The sequence below is a fragment of the Podarcis bocagei genome (genome assembly GCF_964188305.1).
Source record: "Podarcis bocagei genome assembly, chromosome: 3".
Taxonomy (NCBI): domain Eukaryota; kingdom Metazoa; phylum Chordata; class Lepidosauria; order Squamata; family Lacertidae; genus Podarcis; species Podarcis bocagei.
The window spans coordinates 53126943-53144930 of NC_138127.1; the positions used below are offsets into that span (position 1 = coordinate 53126943).

Sequence of the window (17988 nt, forward strand, 5' to 3'; positions counted from 1 at the left end):
CATTCAGTCCAGGTTAAAACTTTGGTCCTTTATAAGTTGTCCCACCTGAATCTTTCTGTGGTTTGTGACGAAATAATGGACCAATGCCTATTTAGATTTTGCATCCTTTTGATTTCTTTATCATTCAGGGGTAGTCTATATCCCAGCTCATTCAGACGATCCATATCTGGTGCCATGCTGCTGAATTTTAACATCTGGCGCTGTATAGTGACAGGGAACAAAGAAGTAATCAGAGCATATGGGCTAGGGTGCTGATCATCAGAGAACCAGAATGAACATACATATCAGTGCTTTTATGGATATTCATGTAAGATGCCTTTCATATTTTAGCACAATTTTAGATTTTAGACACATCCATTACAACAATAAAACATATTCAGTTTAAATCCTTGTGTTCTGCTGGAAAACAACAACTCACAGTTTACTTTATTGGGAAAAGGTTCCCTGAAGTGTTTGTTCTCATTAAACATACTTTAGTATCAAACAAATTTTGCAAGTAAAAAAAAATCCATGCTTCTGTCCTAACTCACTTTAAGCTCTTCCATTCTATTCCGTATTGTGGACAGATCAGATGAACTACTTGGGTCTTGTTCTTTTAGCACTTCTTCAGCTTGCTTTATCCAATCCTCTAGTCCTCCTAGGCTCTTGGAAAATGTCTGGTAATCTTGAACCCCAGCCTTGGATTAGAAAAAAAGGAAAGGAAAGGTCATAAATTATGAAATGTGGGTTTCTTTTGACTAATTGTCTACCAGTAACAGTGTATGTTAGCAAATCTTGCAGCTTGGGTGAATCAGAATGGAATAATCACAGTTTCTGGCGTTCAAAGGCATTATTCATGCAGGAACTATTTATAAGAAAAGTGGAGATGAGAGAGAGAGGGAGAGAGAGAATGAAACAGCAGATATCTTGTTTCAACAAGCTGGGAGAGAACAATAAACTAAATGGCTCAGCTTTTAGAGGTGGAGTTAACTTATACAGAGAGCTATAAGCAAGTACTGGCTAGATTGCTAGATAAATATGGACTTCTTATCGGCTCTTTTTTTCGTTTCTCCTCATGCACTCCTACCCTGATATTTTACCAACTGAGAGAATCTATATACTACCCTTTTCTTGTTTTTTTCCTTCTTATTTGTTTTGTTTCCTATTTCATGCATAATTAATTAAAACCTTAAAATAATAATAATGCGGCAACTTATGAGCTCCATACATTGCACAAAGACTTTTCCTCCTTTTCCACAGACATCTGTCCTGTTGCCATGGGGCAACTCATCCATAAAGTGATCATTTTAGTCACAATAAGAGCAAAATGCTAAATAAAGACCAAATATCATTGTTTTTGTGTCATTCATTGCAGACATGGTTGCTGATGAAAACTTTCAGACCAGTCATTCAATATGGTGACTACTGTTAAAACAATGTGACAATAATGCTATTCTGCAAAAGCTGGTTTCATTTGCAGAAGTGATAATTACTATTATCATGTCCTAAACAAGGCAGTACGACAATCCCAACTTAAAAATAATAATAGTAATAATTTTATGCCACCCATTTGACTGGGTTGCCCCAGCCATTCTGGGTGGCTGCCAATGAAGTATTAAAATCACAGCAAAACATCAACTTAAAAACTTACATGAATTATGTGAGCAATGGAAGGTACTGGGAAAGAAGGAGCTGTAAGTGTGTGGTAAGGTCTTCCTACCTGTAGTATAGATTGCTGCCTGCTCAGAGCCTGTTCTAAGGATGATAAATTCTGGTTCAGAGAGACTTGACCATACTGGAGAGCTGCTGCTGCAGAAGAGTCCACCTGTTGCTTCAGCTGTTCCCCCAATTCATGCAGGACAAACAGAGAATCCTGTACGGTCTTCATGCCTTTAAGCAAGTCCTGCAGAGATTGTGATACTTAATAACAGCATACAAGTAGCTTCTGAGGGGTGATTTTTCATAGTGCAAAATATTATCGAACTTAGAATATGTTGACATTGACCTCAACATAATAAAACAATATACATTAAACTGTTACAGCTGTGTTAGCTCTCCTAGAAGAAAATGGTATTGACCATCTTGGCTGTGAGTCCTAGGGACCTGCTCCTTGCCTTGCAGGCAAGCATTCATGTATACATACATACATACATAAAGGTAAAGGTAAAGGTACCCCTGCCCGTACGGGCCAGTCTTGCCAGACTCTAGGGTTGTGCACTTATCTCACATTATAGGCCGGGAGCCAGCGCTGTCCGCATACACTTCCGGGTCACGTGGCCAGCGTGACAAGCTGCATCTGGCAAGCCAGCGCAGCACACGGAACGCCGTTTACCTTCCCGCTGGTAAGCGGTCCCTATTTATCTACTTGCACCCGGGGGTGCTTTCGAACTGCTAGGTTGGCAGGCACTGGGACTGAATGACGGGAGCGCTCCCCGCCGCAGGGATTTGAACCGCCGACCATGCGATTGGCAAGTCCTAGGCGCTGAGGTTTTACCCACAGCGCCACCCGCGTCCCCTACATACATACATACATTTATATGCCACCTTTATCTTCCAAGGAGCTCAAGGTGGTGTACATGGTTCTCCTCCTCCCCATTTCACCACCACAACAACCCTGTGAAGTAGGTTATGCTATGGCTGGCCCAAGTTCACCCAGTGAGCTTCATGGCTGCATGGGGATTTGAAAACCTATTCACTGGGTGGTGCAGCCATCATTAACAGGGAAGGCAATAACACAGTCCCAGGACTATGAAGATGTAGCAATCAAAAGGATCTGGGTTCAGGGGTAAGGTGGCAATAAGCAACCTTATCTCAACCTCCCAATTTGCTATTTGGGGGAATACCTTAGGGTCTCAGGGCAAATTTGGTGTGGGGAAATGTTTTGGAAAAGCTGATCTCCTTGGTCTATGATTGGCAATGGTCTGAATGGAGGATCAGGGACTGGCGCCTGGGGGAAGAATGAGTATGGTAAAGGTGTATTGGAAGAGAAGGGAAACACTTCATCTGTTCCCTTGTCAGTATTCAGCTAGTTTTTAAGACTCCTTGCGTATTTAACATTAGGGACCTTGCTGCAGTTTAAAAGTGTGGACTAATGGCACAGCCTTCAGTTTACTGAACTTACGTTGCAATCATGAATCCAAGCAGTAATTTCATCATCAGCAATGTCCTTGCTAGCTGCAGCCTTCAGAAGTTCATTTGTTCGGTCCTCATACTGCTGAACTGTGGAGCAGCACTGTGTGTAATAGTTTTTGTACTTTTGCCAGAGCTGAAGCAGACCCGTACTGGAATGCAGATGCTCTGCAATTTCTTCTAGAAGGTTGTTCCACCTAGTGATTATAACCAATGGATTGTGAGATAGAGGAGCTCACAGAGAGAAAACAAAATAGACTATGGAAGAACTTTTGAGTACATCTTCATCTTGGGTTTCAAAACTTCTGCATGAATCAGATGGCAATTTGGCTATTTCTCACAAAAACAATTTGAAAAAAGGAACACCAAGTATGTTGACTAATGGACTTTGAAGCCAATCTTCATAACTCTATGATGACCTTTGTTTTGTTCCAGAAAAAAGTAATTAAAAAAAGAGACATGTAGGGGTGTGGGTGTTAAAGAAACCCTTCATTTGAAAACTACATGTGGAGAAAAGAACCAAAAACATCATGTAGAATGAAGTGGTAGGCTAAGGAGGTATAATTCTGGACACCATATTGCAGATAGAAGGACCTGTGAATGTTTACTCACATTCAAAAGACAAACATGTAGTAAACTAGCAGATCAGAATTAAAATTTGATCACAATCTTCTCTCATGGGGTACTCTAACTCACACGACTTCCAAGGGGGTTTATTAGAAATGTGTGTGTGTTTGAAACCATAATTTAACTGGATTTGGGTGTCTACTTTGCTTTGAAGCTTCTGGTTTATACCGGAACTATTTAACGTTTCAAATGGTATCAGAAAAATATTTTTGTTTTGCCTGTTTTATACAGATGACTTGAACAGCCTAGAGTTATACTGGCTCAGAGAGAAACGGGTTTTCCTTACAGAGCTGGGAGGATTAAGGTAAAACTATGTGAGGAACCTGCAAGCTTGTTTTGCCCCTCCCACCCTTCAGATACCTATTTGGGATTACGTTTAAAAAATACGTTTGCTTTCTTACCTCAAGTTCATTTCTTTCAAAGTGTTGTTAAGTACTTCTGTGACAGGTGGGTGGCATTCTTTCAATAACTGATTGGTCACTGATCCAAATTTCTGTAAGCTATGGTCTTGCTTTTCCAATTCATCCTGCAAGTTCTTTAAAAAGGGGGAGAGAGATTAAAGTGGTAAGAAATGTGCAATTGCAACCAGGAAGGAAGACATGGAATAATAAATCACTATGTTATTTATTCACAGGCAGGAGTTACCCATTCGAATTCCAGTTGATGTGACTCCAGAGAGACTACGTCGGAAGAAGAGGAGTGGGCCTCTGTAGAGACCTCTCGTGCCACTGCTGTCAGACAGTTGAACAGCCTGAAACACATTGCCTGCCCACAACAGCCTCACACACTCCACCTCAATCCTAGACTTTCCCACTTCTCCCCAGGAGCAAAGGTGGCATTGGGCCTAGCAACAAGTCCAGAGCCAATGATGATGCTGTTCCCAAGCAGTCAGAGGAATTCACCACAAGGTCTACTCAGGAGGAGAAGCACAGGAGCATATGTACAGTGGGACCCAGCAGATAACCAGAAAGGGGTAGGAGCCACATAAGAGGATATAAACCTCCCAGTGTCTTGTGGGTTGCCTATCAAGTCCACAGCCGCATAACCAAGCCCAGCTTGCTCCAGCTCTGAGTTCACAGGTCCTCTTTCTCCAACCTGGTTTGCCCTCCTCCCAGGTATGGGGAGCTGATGATGGATTCCCCTATGCATCTGATTATAGGTATGTCTGACTTCACCTTTTATGGATCCCCTTTTTTTTACTTTTTACCTACTGAACTTCCAGCACCAACTCAAGATTTTTTTATTATTATTCCAGCAGGCATTTTAATTGCAGTTTGATTTTAAAGTTTTACATTTTCTTTTCAGAGTCACATCTGGCAACCTGTTAGCAGGAACTAAAATGGTGCTAAGAGGTGTTGAAATCCTAAAGCACCACTGAATGAAGAAAACTGTAGAACAAGTTTGCCATGTTTTAAGCACAGTTTTAAAAGGCTTCAATTGGCAATAATTTGCTTCCCTGCAAAGTTTGGAAATTTCCCCGACTTTCCTAAATACAGTAAAGGCTTGGATGCTCATGTCCTTACCTGGAGGTTATCAACCTGAACCTTCACTGCTTCCAGGGAACCTGTAAGGAGATGAAAGCGAGATAGCGAGTATCTGGCTTCCATCAGGTAACTATTCAGTTCTTCATAAGCTGCTTTATAAGAGTTCCACTGATCAAGGACAGACTGCAGCAATATTTTCAGCTGGCCAACCTGACAGAAAAAGAAACAGAACCAAACAATAAATAAAAAAGGAAAGTATAAATGCCATTTGCTGCCGGTTTAAATCATTCTGAAGACAAGGTTACTATTTCAGATTTTATTATTTTCTCTGGTCTAATATTGACACACACACACACCCGTCCCCTGCAGCCACCAGCACTATCATGCTGATATGGAGCAGATTTTCAGGAGGCAGAGGGGTCTGCAGTGGGGAGGAAGAATTGCCAAGGGTCACCTCTTCCTCATCATGGAAAATCTGGATCCAACCAATAGCCTATATATTCTTTTGTGTTGTAAGATGAGTTGCAATCCAAACAGAGTAAAATGTTTTAAAAGCTCTACATATATTCTACACAAGTGAATCAAATTCCTTGGCTAAACTGCAGCAACACATGCATAAATTCCAACCGGCTGCTCTTTGAGCTAAAATTCCCCTCTTCATAAATGCAGCCATACTTGCTTACCATGTGGTCCAAATTTGCCCAAGAATGGTTTAGTTTCTGAAGTGTGTTCATGACAACAACAGAAACTTCTTCTTTTTTATTCTGTATCAAGGAAAGGCCACATTGTTCCACTTTCTCAACTTCCTTTTCCTTAGCTTTTATTTGCTGTTCAAGTTCCTGAAAGAAATACAAATGACCATGGTTTTGTTTTAGGTTTTCAACTTTCTCAAATGTCAAAAGCATTAACAGTTCCCGATAAACAGTGAAAGATCTGGTGGAGAATTTGCACAGCTCTCTAATGCAACAGATTCACCATAAATAATGATTCACATATTGCCATTTCAATTATTTTTAATTAAAACAATAGGCTGTATAAAATGCTGTATGGACTTACCTTTCCACTCCTCCTCCCCACACCTCCCAAATCCACTCCAGAGAGTCTCCTAACCCACTGGAGTTACAAGGAAGAGGAAAGAAACAGTAAGTTCCATCATACAAGTGGAACAGTAGCACTGGATACCACCCTGTGTTTATTCAGAATCATCACATTCTGAATGCGATTCTGAATGTCACTTAATTAGATTGCACATGGCCCATAACTAGAAATCACAAGAAGACTTCTGCATAGTCTTTCGTAAGGTTGTATATTACCTATATTTGCTGTTAAAATATAAAGTTACAATTAAATAAAATTACGATTGCAACATTTTTGACAAGTTGTTCCAGTTCTGTTTTCTCAGTATAAAACACTTTTTTCCTATTTCCTGGCAGACCAATGCTTCACTCTTCATTTTGGAATGGTTTAATGGTTAACATATTCTCTTTTAGATTTACACTGAGGTCTACAACAAAATGTTCAAATAAATAAATAAAATTTAAACTGGCCTGAGATCAAAGGAAAGAAAAATGCACCAAATGCCAAAAATACTGGAAGAGAAATACTTTCATCTTTCCAATCTCATAACTCAATTAAAGTGTCGTGCTTGCTTCTGATTTACTGCAGACATTTTCCTAAACTATTTGAGGAAAATTTGAATGCAATCTATCAGCAGTTAATATAGGAATTGCAACATTTGCATTACATTGCTCTAATGGGTAGTGTTAAGAGTAGACCCATTAAAATCAGAAGACGTAAGGCTAACTTATGCTGATTGAGTTCAATGAATTTACTCTGAGTATAACTAAGTTGAATATCACTCATGTCTAAAGACTTAGAAAAATGATTCCTTTGGGTTTTTAGCAGACAAATTCCTGCCAAAATATGGCCTGGTTTGTGTGACACGCTAAGCCAAGCTGTGGCTTAGGAAGCTTGCAGCTAGTTTGCTCCTCTTGTCCTTTTTGCTACCATGCCACTTTAAGCCAAGTTAAAGTTTGGCTTACTATGCCATCTGAATCATGACTCATGGTTAAGCTCTCTCCTCACTAAACCAAGTACAAACCTTGGTTTGTGGGTGTCTCTATCGTGCACTGTCACATAAAGACAATAAATTGGATGAGGTTCTAGATGTTTACCACAAAACATCTGGGCGCTAAATTATACTTTGTGGTTATCGCATTGTGTAGCAAAATAAGGATGCGGCCATAGAAAGTTAGGCACATCTAAATTTAGAACATAGGAGCAGCTTAACGTAAGGCCCACTTAGTCCACCATCCTGCTCCCACTTTGGCCAACCAGATGCACAGTACTGTGCTGAATTTTCCTGTGGTCCATGAAAGTTGTCATTTGCAGAGAGACTGGGAAATGTTTGCAAACTCCACTCTTTAATGTGTTTTTGGCACCTATCTGCAGCCATGGCTTAGAAGGTATAAGGAAACACAATGTCATTGCCCAGACAGTGGGCCGAAGTTTTCAATGGACATCCCACTGCAAGTATTGTAGTGTGGAAAAAAGAAAGAAAACAAATACATCCACATTGAAATGCGGATCCAAATTCAACAGCGCAATCCACCCAGCCTGTTTCAAGCAAGCATTAATGTAGTGTCACAATTTTATTTATTTACCATCTCAAGTCAAAAACAAATTCTTAGTGATTGTGATTGGTCATAGGTTTACTTATACAGGATGACAAGCAACCTACTAGGTTAAAATAATCATCATGATCATGTTAAACAATGAAAAAAGGTATCACCCCTCATTTTTTGATAGGTGCCGTTTTGATAATTAAGGTAGACCAACATGATCTGAAATGTTATATTTTAAAAACAAATTTGCTATTTGTCAGGACAACATTTCTTTAAAAAGACTCAAGACTAGGTTTTCTGTTCATCTAGGCTACCAGATGACCAAAAATATACCCCCCCCACACACAAATGTTTCCCTTCATTTCAAAAATCAAAGAGAATAATTGAAAATCCTGAATACCACCCTGTTCCTGATACTGTGATGTAAGCTATTTGCCAGCCACTTAAAATAGAAATATCTTAATGTTTTAATAGAAAATCTGGTCCTTGAGAGAATTGTTTAGTTTTCAAAGTATAGAAAACATTCACCTCAGTCTAGTGGCACATATGCGAAGTTCCGGAAAGGTCTACAGGATTCAGGGTGGTCTTGAATTTAGGTCAGAGCTAAATAATGGGACAGCTTATCAACATAAGAGAGTGATCCAGACAATCTACTGCCATATTGAATTACACCGACAGAGCCAAGCTAAGATCTGGAATCTAGGTCAGAGCTAAGGAATGAAATATCTTTATCAACATTAAGGGGGTGATTCCAATGATCTATTGCCATATTGAGTTATAGCTAGAAAGTGAAAACAGAACAAATACGTCACGGCTTATGCCTGAGACACAATAGAGACATGGCCACATAAAATTGAGGGATGGAAAGGAGCAAGGGGTGTCAGGGCCAAGCAACACCCAGCCTGCTGAAAGTAGTGATGGGCCTGATGGAGGCCAGTAAACTGAAGAGGAATCCTGGCTAGGCAGAGGTGCTGTGAATGGGTGGTTGCCATGTTTGGGAATTAGGTATCTGGAAGAGGTTTCAACCTCCTCCTTTCAATGCAAAGGGAATAGGTTCTTAGTCTGGGACTGCTTCTGGATTCCAACCTGGATTCTAAGCACAGCTGTTCCTGGACCAGGATAGCCTGGCTTAAGCTGACCATGTCCTAGCGACATCATGCCAGGATTACTGTAATGTCTTTCAGGTGTGTTTCCCCTTGAAGACAGCCCAGAAACTGCAGCTAGTGCATAATGCAGCTACCCGGTAGATCCAATGGGCCAATGTGCCACAGGTTCTGAAAGCACTCCACTGGCTGCCAGTTACTGGGTCAAATTCAATACAATAGTACCAGCATACAAATTTCTAGATGGCTTGGCACCCAAATACCTAAAATAATGCTTCCTCAAATATTTGCAGGGGAAGCTCTGTTGGCGATACTGCCCAGCTGGCATTGACCTGTAAGACAGAGCCTTCTCAGCAGTGGTTGCCTGTTTGTGGAATATCCTCCCTGGTGAGGCACCCGTCTCCCTCATTACTAACATTCAGGAGAAACTTTAAAACAGTCCTGTTTACAGAGGCATTTGGTGGCTGAAAAATACTGTTCTTGGCAACCCTGCAATTATTAGCTGTGAGACTACATGGCTCTTTAAATGCTTGTGTTTTATTTTTAATTTTATTGTATATGACCATTTTTGTGTTTGCTACCCTGGTCTCCTTTGAGAGAAAGGTTAGGACAGAAATGCAGTAATTTAACAACCATCACCACAGCAATACCTGACAGTCTTTCAAGGCATTCTGGACTGAAGCCTGATCTCCAATTTTCTGTTGTTCCTTCAGTCTCTTCTCCTGAGTTTCAAACCACATCTTCAGGGATTGAACACTGTCTTCATATTCTATCCAAGATTCCAGAAAACCTTCTAACAACTGAATCTGAAAAAGATATGCAGATATTTTAAATAATGTACTTCACAGAGTTGAGGTAACTACTTCTTTCAGTGGAAAGTACTTCTGTATTAGTTCAAGCTTTCTTAGAATATAGCATTGTTCCGAGAGCATCGTAGGGCAGCGAACTTCAGGGCAGTCAAGTTACTTTAATAAACAGTAACAGTAAGAAAAAGACTTGTCTGCATCTTACATAAGGTCAAATTCTTAGAATTTAGGTTGGAATGCATTTTCACCTCCCCCCCCCGCCACAAAGAACCCTGCTATGAAAATTGCTGGGACAAATACTTTGGTCCAGTACTAGCTCTCACACATAAATAATGGAATTCAGATATGTCTTTCCCTCTGATTAATAAGCAGTTTATGCTCTTGCCATTCTCTGTAAATTTGGTGGGCTTATTTCCTTACCTTTTCTGTTATCAGGCCTTGCAGGACCTGCCAACGCCTATTCATTACTCCAAGTTGTTCTGCAAAATCAGTCTTGTCACTGCGTTTACTCTCCACATCCTGACTAATTTGAAGTACTGATTGGTTAACAAAGTCTACAGTTAACTGCTTACAGTTGACATCAATCTTGAAACCCTAGTGAAAAAGAGAAAGAATGGAAGCTATCAGACATTGCTTTACAGAAAGAAGAAATGAATGCTAGTAATATCATGCTTTGCCAAAAACCCATAAAAATATATAGTTCTAAGTAATGTATTTTGGAAGGCTAATAATAGAGACAGAGTCACTATGACCCCAAACAGCGAAAGCAATTGTTAAGATACTGGCCTGGTTGGCTCCTCATGTTAAACCATAGTTTAACTATGGTGCTCCTGGTCACAACAGGAGCAAAAAAATGCAAGCTTGTTATGCTGACTGAGCCCAGGCTTGTGGTTTGCCAAACAAACACTGCTCATTTGCATTTAATTAAACATTAGCTGTGGCTGAACATGATGTGCAAACACAGTCATTGAATTTTGGGACAGATTGAAAACCCACCACTGGAAAAAAAAAATCTGGGTAGCAGACAACTAACTTGTTCTGTCAGCACAAGGATTTCTGCTTACACAATGGAAATTCCTCTCCTGTCCCCACAAATATCCTGTGCCCTCTACAAATGTGCTCTGGAGGGTTGCGAACCTCTGGAAAAGATTAGGGACTGCTTGTGTGGGGAGGGGGGAAGGTGTCATTGTGCAAGTGTAAATCCTTGCGCTGACAGAACAAGTTAGTTGCATGCTGCCCTCTGTGTACTGATTTTCAAAAGCAGGCCCTATTACAGAGGCCCGGGAAGTAGTACAAGACTCTGCAGACACTGCATTTAATTTTCATGTAGGAAAAAATAATTTTGTTTCAAACGAGTCTAATATTGGATCTGGTATACTAAAACCAGTAATGTCTATACAAAAACTGATTTTAGTACTACTGGAAGTGTTTAGAATTGATAAAACCATGTTATATGGAAAGACAAAAGTTGTTATTTTAATTCAGTCATTCACATCCTAACTCATAGGTATACTAAAATTTTGTTATCTTATCTTTGGGCTGATCTTCCTACTTTCCAAGTCTCCTGTACCACTTACCTTATATTTCTGAAGATAGTCTTGAATAACTTTGTGTCCTACTACATTTTTAAAGTTTTCCTCATCCTCAGAAATGACATTTTCCATCAATGAAATCCAACTCATGACTTCCACGATGGCATGACGAGAAGGAAGCTTGTCCATTTGGAGCTGCAAGAAATAAAAAAATACATAGTTATGAAACCCAAGTAATAAAATCCATGAAAGAATGGCTCATTCTAGAAATATGTGATAAAACATTATTTTTATTATGTCCCATGACACATGTAGACATGTGCAACAAATATCTAAGTTTTTAACAAAATTATTTGGCATACCGAAAGAAATAGGGTAATCCTGCTTGACAGATTTGTAGTTTAGATAGGTTATCACCTTTTGAATATTTTGAAACTTGGCAACATCTTTATTGAAATCTGGTGCCTATTACTGAATGCATTATACAAATGAGACTTTGTCAGTTATAATAGTGCTGGGGTTTTTTTCTGAATCTTTTGCTTCTGCAAGCGTACTGAACTTTTCTGCTTCAGGCTGTGATCCAAAGCATATTTATTTGGAAATGTCCTATGGAAATCAATGTAACTTTCTTACAAGTAAATACGCTAGAATCCTCACAGCATGGGGAGTTCATCAAAGATGTCAGCCAATTTGTGGAGTGGCTTTCATGGCTGAGGACGAAGTAGGATCTTCTTGCAGGATCCTGGGGGGCGGGGCTGGCCTCTTATGCAGCTGGTGAAATCTTGGGGTGGGGCAGTGATTGATTTCAGCAGGTCTTTTCCAAATAAATATGCTTTGGATCACTGCCTGTGGCAAAAACGTCAGTACACTTCTAGCAACAGAAGATTCAGAAGAAACGGCACCACCTGACAGACCCAGAGATTTAGTATAAAGGTCATACTTATTATATAATAGTATGACCTGCAGTAAATTCAACCAGATTATGAAAGTGATGACAGGTGGACTCTGGGCAAGACAGGTAGGGCTGCTTCCCTGTGTTTCTCTGAGCATGTTCACTCTAGCAGGCCTACATTCCCCAAAATTCTTCATCCTTAGCTAGGGTGATGAGGGGGATGATCTTGTCCAACATTCGTCAAGGCCCCAAAGAGCAACCTATGAAGCCCGTCAGCAATGGAAGTTGTTTGGAAAGTTCTCTTTCCTCAAGGATGCTTCAGGGTACTTATTTTCATTCTTAAAATCCACTTACCTGCCCACGATAAATGTCAATCAAACAAAAATAGCAGCAAGTCAAAAAATAAAACCACACCTCTAACAGCCAATTGGAATTCCAGACAGTAGGGAGTAGGCAAAGAAAGGGAGTCCAACACGCTAATCAAATACAACCTCACAAAATTCCCACTCAGTTAAACTGCCCCCCAACGGGGACTAGCTGCTTTCTAACCAGATCTCACCCCCCCCCCAATGCCAGCACACCAGAAAAATTTTTAGCGTCAATGCAGGCATTTAAGGATGGTCAAACCCAAAGCAACCTTCCTATAGCAATTGTAGGCTGCTGTTTCTAGACCAAGTAATCACAAAATCTCCCAGACAGAACCCAACATGGTTCATGGACCCAACAAGGGATTTGCAAACAGTCACATATATTGAGCTGTGCTGAGGGGCAAGGCATAGCAATAAGTTCAACAGAGGCATTTGCATAGAAGGCTTTATAAGGTAGCGATACTGAATGAAAGCAGTGTTAATGCATATGCAATTTTGTTGAGGGTATGATTTCTATACCTATAAATCCACTTACTGAAACACCACTCTAATAACATCTGGAAACCTCACTGATTTCAGTTAGCCATACTTTCACATAAATGTGCCCTGGATCACTTGCAAACATAATGAATTCAGATGTAATGCTGAGCATCTGCCATACCTGATGCAGTTTTTCTTGCACTATAGGAATCTGTGTGAGTAGCTCTGTCCACTGGTTGTCAATCTGGGACAATCCTGCCCTCAAAGCTGCAGTATCCACCTTCTTCAGTCGCAGGAGTTGGTTTCCAGTACTCAGAACAGTGGATTTCTGCGATGACTTGGCATCAACTTCTTTAGAAAATTCCTGGAAAGATTGGCATTTGGTATAACTAGTCGACATAAACATGCTTAGCAGCAAAAATGTTGCCAATCTGCACTATGTGTGAAAATAACTTTAAATGCATTGTGTCCCAGGTGAACTCATGAATGTCATTCAAGGGGGCGGGGGGCGGGAATGGTCACAAGTGAGGATAATGTGGGTTATATATGGCCCATATACTGGATGATGCTTTCCCCAGCTTGCTTGCTGCGGAAACCAATAAGAAGTTGAAAGGCTTGGGCCCACCACAGCATAGCATTAATGCACTTTCCCACAAGGCCCATTATAAGCTGCAGATCCTGCCCAATGCCCTCCCACCACCAAAAAGGGGGAACTGAAAACCTCACAACCCCCAGACCAATGGTGGTTGTGAGGAAAATTCCTTTCCAGGTCTGTTAATCAGTGACCAATTTCTGTCCACAGCAAGAACAATGTTAACACAGTGTGGTGGGTGGAGGAGTCTGCAACGGCAATGCAGAAGTCACAGCCCAGGCTTGAACCTACAGTAACTTTTCCCTCTGGTCCATGCCGTAGGCCCCACCTCCACAGAGTCTACCAAGGTTTTTTGACTGGCTCCCTGGATGAGCCAAGCCATCATCTAGTGTGGTGGTGCTAAATGGGGAAGTCAGCCTACTTATAAAGGCGCACCAAACTGGGAGCACCTCAGGGACCTGACATGTAATGGCAGCAAGCCAAGAATGATTTTTTTCACTGCAAAAACTACAAAAGTATAATAAGGTAGTAAGAATTCCAGAGCAGTAAGTCTCTTTAGCTTGTGAGGAAGGTAGCAGCTTTGCTCAAACAGTCTTTTAACTACATTGTTCTTTGATTAAGTAGAAAAACTAATCAAAACAATACATTGTAAAGTGGGGTCTTGGTTAGGGTGGTGTTATGATAGCAGGATCTCCTGAAACACACAGCTGGCAAGGATACTTATTGCATCTTACCAAAAATGCATTCAAGTGATCTCTGACTGATTCCAGTTCTTGAGGGACTGTAACCGATTGCTGGGTCCAGAACTCCAGACGATCCATTGCTGACTGGAGCCAATGAATCAGCTCAGCTGACTCACTTTGATATCTATTGGGCGGACAAAGGACAGACACATTTCACACCTTACTTCAACCCTGAACTTTCATGAGTTAAGACCCCCCCCCAATCCCCTGACAAAATCGTTCTCCTTATATCACCAAAATTGATGTACAGGCCATAACAGATTTACGCACATCCAAAACATCACTAAAAAGGCGGAACGCTTTATGGAACGTAACCTCTGCGCAAAACGAGGATTGCCTGTATTAACTTGAAACATGATTGAATATTCCTGGGATAGCTGAGTTGGTGGAGCGTGAGACTCTTAATCTCAGGGTGATGGTATCAAATCTCACGCTGGGCAAAAGATTCCTGCTTTGCATGGAATTGGACCAGATGACCCCTGTGGTCCCTTCCAACTCTACAATTCTATTATATTTTACAAGTTACTTTTTCATTTAAAACTATGTAATTATGCACACACAGCTGCTTAAATACATGTACTTCTTTACATAAGAAGCACACTTTTCCTAGTGTACCTTAGTGTCTACTGTTTCCTGATGTCTTCAACTTGGTTGCAACTCACGATACTCACATTCGACTTTGGGAGTGTATTTTAAAAGTATATAAGACATCCCCAGAGTATGTGATTTGTGGAACTCTAGACTTAAAAGCTACTTCTAGGTTTATTAGCATACAGAATGCAGAATACAAGCTGTTATGGTGATGCAATATTCCAAAATACGTGATAGTGGGACTGTACATCAGTAAATAATCAGCCACAAAAGTTCACAGCAGGAACTTGCACTGGAGATACATATAAGCATTTTTTTTTAAAAAAAAGTTTGTAACAAATATTTTACTAGATCAAATTTGAAGAAAACTGTATTGGAGATGGAAAGAATTTATAATTAAGTCTGCTTTCGCCTGTTCAAAAGATTGATTTCCTAGGAACTTTTACAAAGTTTTACACTAAAAAACAAACAAACTTTAAAGGCAAGATTTGATTGCTGGAATGCAAAATGGTAAAGCAGTTAAGTCCCCCTTGTTCAATGTTGTATTATTTTATTGTATGTTGTATTATTTTATTGTTGTTAGCCGCCCTGAGCCTGGCTTCGGCTGGGGAGGGCGGGATATAAATAAAATTTATTTTTTTTTATTATTATTATGTGATTAACACTACCTTGTCCAGTGTTTAAGTATAGTTTCCAGTCTATGCAGTTCCTTGGTGACCTTGCTGGTATTATTTAACCATTGCTCCCCTAGTTGGTTTAGCTGAGTTTCCAATTCTGAACAGGTGACGGAGAACAGAAGTCTTTTCCCATCATCCAGTATTTGGTAAAGCTTGGGCTGGTATTCAGCAAGGCTAGATTTCAGATGCTGTCATGGCAATGAGAGAAAAGAGGCATTATCAACAACATTTTTTTCCCAGCAGGTCCCACAGTGGGTTATGACAACTGAAAATCAAAATAGAAAACAATTGAAACAGATTGTAATCACAGGAATAGGGTAAGCTCTGAAAACACACATCTGAAGCGTCAAAGGCCAAAGGACAGAGGTGCGTCTTCAGCATTCACAGGAAAACTGTATAGTAAAGAAGCCAGTTGCACCACTGTGGGAAGGCAATTTCACAACTTAGGGGCTACTACAAAGAATGCCCTCTCCTAGGTCACCCCCACCCACAAACTACCAAGAGGACCCCCTCCACTCCATGTTGATCTTCCCAGCCTCTTCCTCTTCAAATTCATTATGAAACCTAGCAAATACTTCCGTGGTAATTAAATCTTTGGCAGTTTTTACATGTTACTAAAAGATACCAACAAAGCTGAACATTGGAAGATTTAGGACTAATGGAAGTAATTCTTCACACAGTCAAACTATGAATCTCGCTCCTCCAGGAGGCAGTGATGGCCACCAACTTGGATGGCTTTAAAAGAGGATTAGACAAATTCATGGAGGAGAAGGCTTTCAATGGCTACTAGCCAATGGGTATGCTCTGTCTCCACGTCTTCCAAATACTAGTTGCTGGAAACCATGGGATTGGGAATTGCTCTTGTGCTCATCTTCTGCTCCCTGGTTTCCCACAGGCATCTGGCTGGCCACTGTGAAAGCAGGGTGCTGGAGCGGATGGGCCACTGGCCTAATTCAGCAGGCTAGTCTTATGTTTGCATGTCTTTTGCATATCTATCGTGTAATGTAAAAACTAAATTGTCCAGAATGTGCATTTGATTTTAAAACAATTCTCTTTCACTCCCTTTTCTCCAATAACATAATTTAGATATGCACACAAATATTATACGAGACGCAAATAATGTACACAGTCTTAGTGTCATGTGTGGTAGCAATCATCGCAACGTGTGGCTGGAAGACTCACTGGGCTGGATCCTCAGTGGGAATGGGCAGAGGAAGACCCCCACTCCATGTTGTGTGTGTGTGTGGGGGGAGGACTAGTGGGGGGTTACTGGATGTGGTTCATGCTGCAGGTGGAACATAATACTGGTCATTCCCAACTACGTATCAAATAGCAGACGGGCTGGTTGATCACTGGATGCATGCCCAATGCCAATGCAAAACCTGCTCTTACATGTAATCAATAAAGTTTTGTCTTAATTTGAACGCAACATAGAATAGAAACTTCAGTCATGCAAACAGCAATCATCTGAGATAAAGCAATAGATGCTTTGTATTTTTTTAAATAATAATCAATATTTAAACTGTGGAAACCATCAAAATCACCTGGTAAAGTGCAATCCGATCTGCAAGCCTCTCCTCAGATTCCTCTACCAGACCCACACTAGGAATGCTAGTTTCAACCGTCTCCAGCTGCCGTGTAAGATCCTGATAATCTTTTTGCAGATGTGTCCAAGTCTATAAAGGACATGCACATGTTAAAAGCTGAACCAGTGTCTTGGTGATTTCCAAACACATTATCTAAAGAATAGTACAATTCTCATTTGGATGCTAAACCATTGTTTAGTGCAACACCACAGAGACAAATCTTCTCCCAGACTCACTCTCTTCACTTCCTTCCATATGGCTGAGGAAGATTTTGCTTTCCTTCAACAATTTTACAGCTAACTATGATAAGCACTCATAGACTGCATTTGCATTACTATAACCCAGCTTATTAAGCTCCTTGGCTCCTTCTTTGCTCCTCTCTTTGCACAAACATTGGGGGGGGGGACCGACCAGGAAGCCGTTGTTAACCATAGCTTCCTGTTATGTGCAAACTAGGAACTACTGAGTGAAATGCACTTGAAATACCCACATTTTAAGGCAAGGGGAAAAAAGGAAGTTCTTACCTCTAAAATATATTCTAGCTCAACACCCCTCTTGTGAGCCTGTTTTAACACAGCAGAGGCTTGTGCCATCAGATCTCCATGGAACTGAGTTTCCTTCACAAGAGCAAAGCTGCTAATCTTCCTGAAAAGTGTTTCCGTCAGAATTACGTGTGACTCCAGTCCCTGGAAATATTCCTGAAAAATGATACACCCCATCCAAGTATTATTATTTGTATCCAGCTAGACTAAACAGTATGTTCCTATGCACGTTT

The 17988-nt window shown here is 40.6% G+C and overlaps 1 protein-coding gene across 15 annotated transcripts in view; it reads right to left on the bottom strand.

Moving 5' to 3' along the window:
- The window catches only part of SYNE1 (spectrin repeat containing nuclear envelope protein 1), a 285408-nt gene that overhangs the window by 60939 nt on the left and 206481 nt on the right, over positions 1-17988 (bottom strand). For all 15 annotated transcript variants that reach the window (XM_081187166.1, XM_081187171.1, XM_081187169.1 and 12 more), the window contains 15 exons: positions 17738-17911; positions 17172-17303; positions 15619-15815; positions 14351-14483; positions 13206-13388; positions 11330-11479; positions 10173-10346; positions 9597-9752; positions 5903-6058; positions 5259-5429; positions 4137-4270; positions 3101-3305; positions 1700-1882; positions 531-677; positions 46-200 (listed from right to left, as the gene is read on the bottom strand). In XM_081187166.1, coding sequence (XP_081043292.1) covers positions 46-200; positions 531-677; positions 1700-1882; positions 3101-3305; positions 4137-4270; positions 5259-5429; positions 5903-6058; positions 9597-9752; positions 10173-10346; positions 11330-11479; positions 13206-13388; positions 14351-14483; positions 15619-15815; positions 17172-17303; positions 17738-17911 — 2450 coding nt within the window. The remainder of the gene's footprint in view (positions 1-45; positions 201-530; positions 678-1699; positions 1883-3100; positions 3306-4136; positions 4271-5258; positions 5430-5902; positions 6059-9596; positions 9753-10172; positions 10347-11329; positions 11480-13205; positions 13389-14350; positions 14484-15618; positions 15816-17171; positions 17304-17737; positions 17912-17988) is intronic.